General features: G+C 39.5%; 1 protein-coding gene across 2 annotated transcripts; it reads left to right on the plus strand.

The window, feature by feature from the left end:
- The first annotated feature begins 888 nt into the window (after positions 1-888).
- Positions 889-9,466, plus strand: LOC122318620 (adagio protein 1-like). Of its 2 annotated transcripts, none has more exons than XM_043136151.1 (5): positions 889-1,400; positions 3,255-6,793; positions 7,292-7,459; positions 8,948-9,016; positions 9,104-9,466. In XM_043136151.1, exons 1-2 carry the CDS (start codon positions 1,162-1,164, stop codon positions 4,861-4,863), a joined length of 1,848 nt encoding a protein of 615 aa, XP_042992085.1. In that variant the 5' UTR covers positions 889-1,161; the 3' UTR covers positions 4,864-6,793; positions 7,292-7,459; positions 8,948-9,016; positions 9,104-9,466. The 2 variants fall into 2 exon arrangements, with proteins under 2 accessions (XP_042992085.1, XP_042992084.1); XM_043136150.1 differs by having other exon boundaries at positions 7,292-7,389.
- Positions 9,467-11,006: the final 1,540 nt, after the last annotated feature.

Consider the following 11,006-nt stretch of genomic DNA (forward strand, 5'->3'; position numbering starts at 1 on the left):
TTTTGATTTATGAGGCACTTAGTTTATCTTTTGTTTTGTTGATTTGGTGGAGATAAAATGAGATTGATTTGTTGATTCGGCACCAATTGATCTTCGAGAGGTCATGGATAATGTAGAGAGTTTTGTGGTAGAATCTGGTAGTGTATTCATTCAATATTCATTTATTTTTATAAGTTAAATTAATTTATTTTTTGATTATCGAAATTTATTAATATTTGATGTTTAATCTTAATTTTTTTTCATATTTATATAGAGCTGGGAGCATAATTAGACATCGCAACTATTGAATATTGAAAACTTTTCGAATATGGAATGAAGAATTAAAGATCTAAGATTTTAATTTTAATTTGTGTTAGTTGCTTGCTTACTTAAAACAATTTGTGTTGGTTTGTATTTATATTAAACATATACTCATTTAGTGGACACGTTTATTGATTACATAATAGTTAGTAGTTAATAGTTATTAACTTATTAGATTTTAGAGCATTATTTAGTAATTACTACTTACTATTATTAGTTTCTTAAATAGTAATTAGTTTTATTGTTTTAAACTAGTAATGAATTTTAAAAATATAAAAAGAAAAGTTTAAAATATTGTAAATATTGATTAATAAATTTACTAGATTGAATAAAAAAGGCCTAAAAAATAATTGAAATGAACAAAAAAAACCTTCTCAAAAGGGGCCCAAAAGAATGGCTCAAATAGATCCAAACTGTCGAACTGAATCGGTTCCGGCCAGTTCCATCCCCGTAAACGGTCGGTTTCGGTCAGCAACACTAGAAATTTCTGACGGTCGGTCTGTTGTCGGTTCGGCGCAAAACCAAACCAGGATCGGTTTTTATTAATTTTTATTTATAATTTTATAAATTTATTTATATTTCCCAATAACGAATCAAGTCGGTGCGCAAAAATAAATGACACTGGCAAACCCATAACAATCCGCACTCCGCTTTGTGCCGCACGATGTACAGAGAGACCTTCTTTGGCTAAATCGCCGAACGCTGCCCGCCATTCATTTCCTGTCTGCTGAACGGAGAATCGATAGATCGAGAAAGAGAAAGAGTCTTCCTTCTTTTGGGTAATCCGAATAATTATAAGGGAGGATATTTCTATTTGGGGCTCGGCTGTGTGTGTGTGTGTTTGCGTTGGATATATTATTTATGGTTGAAGCGATGGAGTGGGATAGTAGCAATTCGGATCTGAGCGATGACGAGGACGAGGGTTTCGTCCTCAACAATGGCGGTCCACTGCCCTTCCCCGTTGGAGACCTCTTCCAAACCGCGCCTTGTGGCTTTGTCGTCACTGACGCCCTCGAGCCCGACCACCCTATCATCTACGTCAACACCGTCTTCGAGATGCTTACTGGCTACCGCGCTGAGGAGGTCCTCGGTCGCAATTGGTTTGTTCTCCTCCACCTCCCTTTTCTCTTCCTTTTATATTACCATCATATATTGTTTTAGGGCTTGGAATGTTAAGTTTTCCCCTTAAATTTTAAATTCTCGTTATTTCGTTTGGATGGGTGTACAATTCGATAGAAATTGGGGTGTTCTTTGCATATTTTTGGCGTTTAACCCTAACCCTTTCGTTTTGTCCTTTGAAAGACGTAGAGATTTCACTTATTGTCCTTTTTCGTTTTGAGAGCAAAATGGAGACCGAGTTTTAATTAGAACTTTGAAATGTCATTTTAGAGGTGCGTTCGAGGAAGTGGTTTTCTTCTGGATTGAAAGGTGGTAATCTGCAAATGGAGCCCCATTATTTGTAGGTTAGAAGTTTCAGAGCTTTGTAAAGTTATTGATGGCCGCTTATAAAAAAAATATCGATAGCTGTAGCATATACAAACGTTGGATCAAATGGTATTAGTATAAGCTAATTTTAGTTGCGGACCTTGCGGTTGATGTATGGAACATCTAGGAATGCCATGTGATACAGATATAAAGATTCATGGATAGATTGGGATTGCAATATTTGCACTTAACCCTTTGGTGTCAAGCTTGTGGCCTAAATGCGGGGCAGCCGTGTCATTTGGCCCAAATTGTTGGACAGAATGCTTCTACGTCCTTTTGCCCCTCTTGAAAGGAAAAAATTAAACTGAAACACACACGCACTCTCTCTCTCTCTCTCTCTCAATAATTTCTCATCTTACTGTGATCTTACTTTGTGTGAGATTTACTATATTTCAACGCCTGAGATTTTTTCTTGATAAATATATTTCAACTCCATAAATTGAGACACCATTAATAGATTAGAGGACAGAAAATAACCAGGATCTACTTAATATGATAACCAACATCTACCAAGATCTTATTTTGCAGTGCAATAGACCTATAAGGTATGTGTCAATTCCAATATTAAATGAGGGATTTTGTTGACATGTTTTGCCATTTGGAGATACCTAGGTAGCTTATAGTGTTCAAGTATTATCACACTTTGGTTATAGGATGCCATTAAGAGTTTGGGGTATTATTATATATTGCATAATTTTATTTATTTTTTTGATAGGTAATCAAAGATATTATATTCATAGAAATAGGCAAAATCCAGGTACACAAGAAGTATACATGAGGAATTATTATATATTGCATAAATAATTACTTGGAGCTTTGGATCTGTTGCTGTTATGGGGTCAGCCTACAAACCTAACCATCTTATTCTGGGTTATTATCTGAAGTTAAATTCTTATTTTTTTGGGATCATTACATTCTCAAATAATTTTATTTTTATAAAAAATAATTTTATTCTTACTGGTTATAATTGGATTTCATACAGATATTTCACTCTGATCTTTTTATACTTTTTTCGTGTTTCTTTTTTTTTTTTTTTTTGATGTCGGGGAACCTCTCCGAGGCAGGGCCCTTTGGACCCACCCCTGCAGAATAAACCCCGGTCCCGTGCACCGCACCCTCAGAAGTTTTTCTACACGGAATTGGTTAAATTGTTGGCTTTTCACTAGGGGTTGTGGCCCCAAAGGATTGTTTGCACCCATGAGGTGTTGAACCTTGGACCTTAAAGGGAATGAGACCCCAAGACCAAGGCCTTCACCACTTAGGCCAACCCCTTGGGGTTTTTTTCGTGTTTCTATTCTGCTCCATTCTTGCGTGTTATACTTGTCCTGTCTCTGTCTCCATTTCTGTGTGTGTGTCTGTGTGGGCTTGTTAGCTAATGCCCTGATCTTTATAATTCTCTATTCATCAATTGATTGGATACTATGTTGAGATTTTTTTCTTTGTTCTGATATCGTGGGACTTTGTTACAGTCGTTTCCTGCAATGTAGAGGTCCATTTGCAAAAAGAAGACATCCATCAGTGGACTCCATGGTAGTTTCAGAAATTAGGAGATGTCTTGATGAGGGAATTGAATTCCAAGGCGAGTTGTTGAACTTTAAGAAAGATGGATCTCCCCTGAGGAACAGATTACGATTGACACCTATATATGGAGATGATGAAATGATAACTCATGTTATTGGAATCCAGTTCTTCACTGAATCAAATATTGATCTGGGTCCGTTGCCTGGCTCTTGGACGAACGAATCCATAAAATCCTCTGATCGGTTTTGTTCTGTTCTTTCAGCTATCCACCCCGACACCTTGGGGGACCGAAATGTTTTTCGTGGGATTTGCGGGATATTCCAATTGAGTGATGAGGTGCTGTCTCTCAAGATTCTTTCACGTTTGACGCCTAGAGACATTGCATCAGTTGGGTCTGTATGTAGACGATTGTATGAGCTGACAAAGAATGAGGACCTTTGGAGAATGGTCTGCCAAAATGCATGGGGTAGTGAAACAACTCATCTTCTAGAGACTGTACCAGGTGCAAAGAGACTTGGGTGGGGTCGGCTGGCAAGGGAATTGACTACTCTTGAAGCAGCTGCATGGAGGAAACTGACTGTTGCGGGTGCTGTTGAACCCTCACGCTGCAACTTTAGTGCTTGTGCAGTTGGGAATCGAGTTGTTCTTTTTGGTGGGGAAGGGGTCAACATGCAACCTATGAATGACACCTTCGTATTGGATCTAAATTCCAGCAACCCAGCATGGCAACATGTCCAAGTGAGCTCACCGCCTCCTGGTCGTTGGGGCCATACACTTTCTTGTGTGAATGGGTCTCATTTGGTGGTATTTGGAGGCTGTGGAAGACAGGGCTTGCTCAATGATGTGTTTGTGTTGGGTTTGGATGCCAAGCCTCCAACTTGGCGTGAAATATCTGGATTGGCCCCTCCACTTCCAAGATCATGGCACAGCTCTTGCACCCTAGATGGCACCAAGTTAATTGTTTCTGGTGGTTGTACTGATTCTGGAGTACTTCTCAGCGACACATTTCTGCTTGATCTTTCAATGGAGAAACCTATCTGGAGGGAGATACCAATGGCATGGACCCCACCTTCTCGGTTAGGCCATACACTATCTGTGTATGGTGGTCAGAAAATATTGATGTTTGGGGGTCTGGCCAAGAGTGGGCCCCTTCGATTTCGTTCCAGCGATGTCTTCACAATGGATTTAGGCGAGGAAGAACCATGTTGGAGATGTGTAACTGGGAGTGGAATGCCTGGTGCTGGAAATCCGGGGGGCATAGCTCCTCCACCTAGACTTGATCATGTGGCTGTGAGCCTCCCAGGTGAGAGAATCCTGATATTTGGTGGGTCTGTGGCTGGTCTACACTCTGCGTCGCAGCTCTATATCCTGGACCCAACAGATGAAAAACCTACCTGGAGGATATTAAATGTGCCTGGGCGACCCCCAAGATTTGCTTGGGGTCATAGTACTTGTGTTGTTGGGGGCACAAGGGCCATTGTTCTTGGTGGTCAACCTGGAGAGGAGTGGATGCTAAGTGAGCTCCATGAGCTATCGCTGGCAAGTTCCGTTATCTGATTCAGAGGATAGAGAATATATAGAAAGCAGTCGCAAAGGTGTCAGTAGGAGCCTTCAACTGCAAAATGTGAGATCATTCCCTGGAATCTTTCTGTGGAGAATGTTGTTTCTGTCACTAATAGCTTCGTTAAAAATGTTATCTTAGTCAGGATGTGTATCAGGTGGTTGCTCATAACGCATTATATTGTATGGGGTTGTTCTGGCTTGGGATAAAATTCTAATTGGCTTTCGACGAGTGACTTGAGACATGTCTGTTCTGTGAGGTTTGCATGAGACTTGCCCTTCAATACGTGCTGACGGATTATTCTTCACTCTTTAGTTTAGTAGTATTTGAATGTACAGGTAGGTTTATGTATGTAGGTTTAGTTTCTACTTGTTCTGCCCATGGGGCTGCTTAAGGTTCTGTAAATTGAACCAAAACAACTGAAAGAGATGCATCTTAATAATACGGGCTACTGCTCGAGCCCTTTATATGTAATGGACTCTGCATTCAGTTTTACTCACTTTTGGAACTTGTCATCCTGCTCAAAAGAGAAGCAAGAGGAGAAGGTTGGGAGGCAGGAATATTGAAGCAGAGATAATATCCACATCTCTGACGCGCATGGTGATGTACGGACAGTCTGATCTGGTCCAGATCAAAATTTTCTGACCCTGTAGTGCTCGCAGGGTTAATACTTTTCTCGCCTGAGAAGCAACTTCGTTCTACTTTTTTATTTTTATAGGCCAAAATGCATTTGCTGCTCGTCTTTTTGCTTGTCATTTTGATAGTAGTTTGCCGTGTATATTTCTTCCTTATTCAGTCAGGAGTGGTAATTAGGTGGCTGCTCATACTGCATTATATCGTACGGATTGTTCGGTGTTTATGAATTGTTCCGCTTTCTGATTTTTTTTTTTTTTTTTGTGAAATTTTTTTTTTATCAATTCTCTTATCCGGAAATGATGATAACCAAATAATATACTTCATTTCACATTAAAAATAGAGAGAGCTAGTTTTTGTCGAGTAAAGCATAATTAACCCATATAAAATGCTAGTTTTTACATTTATCGTTTGCGTTGGAACAACTCATCACGGCTACTGTTCCTAATGGGATTAGGAACAATTATTTATGAGGTTGAAGTTGTGTTATTATTCAATGACACAACACGCATGTATGTGATGTGGATTACCTTAAAAGCTACTCAAACGTAACTTATCCAACAAAACAACTCAAAAATATCCCTCATAATTTGTTTTATTTTATTTTTTAATTTTTTAATGGTTGGCCTTCGAAGTTCAAACTCACTAAGTAGACGACAGTAGGACGGTGTCAGACAGAACAGAACAGAACAATATTTAGCCCTTCACAAAGCCTATCTTCCTGTCTGTACACCAGAGTTAGATTCCCATTCCTATCCTCCCCATCCCCATGTGCAGCATTACCCTAATATTCCCTAAAAAACACACACACATCTTTAACTTGAACCCACTTCAGTTGCCTGCTTTCTCTCCCTCCGAATCTTGATTGTTTACTTTCTCTCTCTCTCTCCCCAAATTCACTTTCCCCTCACGCTCCCCACACTCTTCACTCACACTTTCTATCTCTGTTTTCCACGATTCCCTCAATGGCTATCAACCGAGACTCCACCACTCCGCCTCCTATGATCGGCAAAATCGGACCCTACACGGTGTTCATGACCCCACCTTCGACCCCCAAGCCTTCTCAGCCACCGTTCTTGGATTCGCCCAAGAAGATCCTCACTCCGCCACCGGTCTTGGAGTCTCCCAAGAAGATCATCACTCCGCCACCGGTCTTGGATTCTCCCAAGAAGATCATCACTCCGCCACCGGTGCAGCCTCCTCCTCTCCAGTTCCACAAGTCCACTGAGTCCGTTGCGTCCAATGGGTCTGTCTTGGGGTTCTTCAAGAATGCCGCTACCAAGGTGCAGAATGGTATGTGGGTCTTGTCGGGTTTGAGAGTTTATTTGGATTCTGGAGGATGGGAAAAGAAAATGAGGTTTGGGTTTGAGAGAAATGAAAGCAAACGTATAAAAAAAGGAAAAGGAAAACCTGGCTACTATGGCTGCGGATTCTCATGTATCAACGAGAATTCTAATTTTCCAAATGAGTGGCCGTTTGGGTTTGGTTTCTTATTTTTCTCATATTATTGGTATACAAGTACAGGACTTAAGTTAATGTTTGTAAATACCTCTCTGGTTGCTGAGGAAGTGGAGGAGATATAAGGAAAATAATTTATTGGTTGTTGGGTTATCCGCTTTTTCTATTTGCAATTGTTGAAAATGGATACTTTTTTAAAAAAAAAAAAAAAAAGTGTAGAGCATGAACACTCCAAGTTGGTATAAGAAATTTGTGACTGTGTTTTTATATTTTTATTCACATTTTCTTGGCAACTGAACAAATTTTGAGGGACTCTTTGTCGGAACTATACAGCGCATTCGAGTTTGGATGACCATTTAGCGCGTTGGTTTGGGTTGAATCAGTCAAAGTATCAATGGGCGCTAGACGACTATTACGAGAGCAAGGGCTCGGTAAGCGTTTGAACTGGATGTTAGTTCTTATGAAAGAAAGGACTAGTGAGCATTTTATAGTGAAGGATCAGTAAGTCTTTATTTGAATGTTTTTCTAAAGCATTATTATCGTCAGATTCTTTGTTATGTGGCTTTTGAGCTTTTATTACCATTCTCTGTCGATGTTCCTTCCATCTGTTTTTATGGGTTTTGGTGGATTCGGCGTTGTGACTCAAGTAAAGTCCACTAAACAAATGAGTTTATATTCCAAAAGGAGAACTAATTTAGGTTTCGATTGCTCCTTTGATTTTTCTACGTTTTCAGCAACCTGTGGATAAACTACGTATTACAAGGCACCATGTGGTATATTACTATATTAGTATCAGAGATCTTGTCTTCATGTTTGTCATTTTATACTGCAGCATTCTGCATATATGATTCATTGTTCGTGACTCCCATTAATTTAATGAGATTTTGACAAATCCTGGACTAGTGGCAGCATGTGAGGGTTCACATTGTACAGTTTACCGGAACAATAGTTGTCCGACTTCTTGATGGATTAAAAGATCTATGCGGTCCATTACAAAGAGGTCTTCAGCTCGTTTTACTTTTCTACCAATTTGTTGGGAGGTAGAGAGCTTTGTAGCATACTGGGATTGGATTTGGAGGTCATACACCTAATTAGTTTTGACTCTGACATTTATATTATAATAGTCAATGCATATATCTGGTTTTGTAAAAGACCGTAATATTCAGTGCATGTATAGTTTCTGGCTTTGAATAAAGTGAACTAAAGGCCAATGCCTGACATGGTTGCAACAATCCATCATGTTTTTCCCTGGTAGGGCATGGCTTGGGCCTGCTTTGCCTGTCTATATGAGTTATGCAATGCAAATGGAGTGAAAATGCTATTCGAAGCTGGAGTGTGTGAAGTTTCTTTCTGAAGTTGCTTCCCAGTGGTACAGGAGTCACCTTGGTTTTTCCATTGAGCTTTAGCTCAAACAGCGTCTCCACCTTTGTAGGGATCGGGAAGAGAGTGAGGTCATTGATTCAAAACCCACTAGGTACAAGTGTAACATACTGATTGAAAGAAATAAAAAAAATTCCCTGAGCTAATATTTCTGCAAGAACAGTTCATCCATATTTCTAAAATGGTTTCTGGACCCCGTTCGTGCGGCGAGATGATCAAGTCAAGAACCGCACTAAGGGGTCTCGGCTGACACTGATTCTTCCTCCTGAAATGGTACTCTAGTGTTGAAGATTCCGTTTCTGTGATTAAACAAAATGTTTTGTGGAAAAGGAATTCTAAACTTTTTTCTTTTTATAATTATGGGGACCAGGCCTAGTAATGGGTTGGGTCTTTAAACAATTTTGTTTTAATTGGATATGGGGCTGGTATGGTCTGGTTTCAGTGAATGAGGACCTTAAACTGCCGGTCGGTTTGAGCAATTGGTTCTTGGATAAATTCAACCTGAATGCCCTGATAGTACTTCACTTGTATAAGCTTTATTGCAATTACTGGTGCTCAGGTCTATGATTTCGTTTCCATGTAAAATGTTTTGAAATTCAATGGCTGTAGGAAAAGGGGGATGCAAATGCCAAAGATATACCAAGCAAAGCACAGAGTGTGTAAAATGCCTGTTGGATTGTAAGTTTTGTTGTTTCATTTTAATTTTTACTTTGTTAGAAAGGTTTATAGGAGGTACTTGAACTTGAAAATGTTGTTCGTATGCAGAATTTATTGGAAGTGGAAGTGTCTGCAGACTCTCCATTTGAGTATACTATATTTATGTACTTACGTATGAATAGCATGGATGCATCACAAAAGGATCCTTTGACCAAGATCTGGGATTTGGGTAATGAAATTCTCTCCTAGTGAAGCAGCTAACTGAACTGGATCGTGTGACAGTCTACGAGCCATGTAATTGCATTTCAAGTTGATTGTTTAGTAGAATGGACAAACTTCTTATTCATGTACCTCACTGAGCTGCTACCTAATTTGATTTGGTTCAAGTTTCTGGGTTCTGTACCTCAGGAACGGTTAACATGTTTGTATTGGAATTTATATTTATGTTTTATTAAAAGCAATCGTTTGTAACTTCAAATTGTGGGAGAGCCTTTTTAGCGTGTATCCATGTTACTGAGCTGGTCTGGCGAGTTGCTAGTATATTTTGGTGGTAAAAAAACATACAGAAATGGCAGGGAGAGCCAACCAATAACACAAGGTGAGGAGGCCTTAGGCGAACGATGTGGTGAAGGTGTTGGGGCCAAGTGTTGAGATCCCGACAGCAGGGCGCCAGCTTGAGGCTATGCATGGACGCCCCTGCCCACACATGGCAATTATCGGCATAACTCTCGCCGGATAGACCCAAGGGTTTTGTTGGATGCTAGCAGGAAGAGTACAAGACTTCAAGCTGAGAAATTGTGTGTTCAGGATGGAAGCCTTTCCGTTAAATTAGCATATGTTTTTAAAAATTTAAATCAATAAAAATTGCTATATTAATTATTTAAATATTCTTCTCGCATCCAGTTCGAATCCCTTCAAGGTCACTGGAGGTTTACCTGGTCGTTAACTTCAGCATCCCGTAGGATTAGTTGAGGTGCGCGCAAATTAGTCTGGACACTAACGGATATCAAAATATATATATATTCTTCTCGTATCAACAGCTCTGCAGTTGGCGAGTTTTTTTATTCATTATTCTTATACTATACACTTGTTAATAATAATAAAAAGATAATGAATTTCTTAGCCATATTTCTGCAGTGGCTCTTATTCCCTTCAATTTTTTTCCCCTTTTTAAAACCACGCATTTGGCATATTGTTACGACATCTTTGAGATGAGATCCTATACTTTGTTTTGAGCAGATGGTATACTTTATGCTCATTCATCAATAGTCACTTTCGTTTGAAATTTTATAGGACTTACCGCTTGCTGTTGCCCGACAGAATGCAGTGTGTCTGTTTCTTCATGTTGTTGCAGTCTGGAAGTTATTATAGAAATCACGATGTGATGTTCTGTCTTCTGTCCCTAACTGCATGTAGCTATCAGCTACTCACCAATTTTCTTTATCACAACACAACTCTTTTGCATGCCATAGAGTTTTTAAGGGGGTGCTTGAAGCGTATGCATTCCAATTCCTTACCAATGACCGGTGCAGGGGACTTAGGGATACCAGGTGCCCAAATAGCTGTGGTTGTTGTGAGCTTGGGTAAGATCTTAAATCCTTATTATTATTATTATTATTATTCGGTTCTTTTTCCAGCCTTTTCTTTTCCATTGACTCATTCAATGTTACAAGGAATAGTTTTAGACAGTTGAGAGGTTCTTATTGAGTTATGACACTTTGCAGTTGTTCTTGCGAAGATTGTTTTTTTCGTTGTGGTATGCAATAGAAGACCTCAAGGAAGTAGCAGCACTGTTAGTTTGGACTCAAGATTTCTGAATTTCACCATGGATAAATTTCACAACGATAGGGAAAGAGAGAAGCCTGTCCAATTTACCTCTCAGCAGCTAAGGATTGCAACAGAAAACTTCACTAATTTTCTGGGTTCAGGGGCATTTGGATCGGTGTACAAGGGGATCTTTAGTGATGGAACAATGGTAGCCGTGAAGGTTCTACATGGGAATTCTGATAAG

Source organism: Carya illinoinensis, chromosome 8 (assembly GCF_018687715.1).
Source record: "Carya illinoinensis cultivar Pawnee chromosome 8, C.illinoinensisPawnee_v1, whole genome shotgun sequence".
In the NCBI taxonomy this organism is placed as follows: Eukaryota; Viridiplantae; Streptophyta; class Magnoliopsida; order Fagales; family Juglandaceae; genus Carya; species Carya illinoinensis.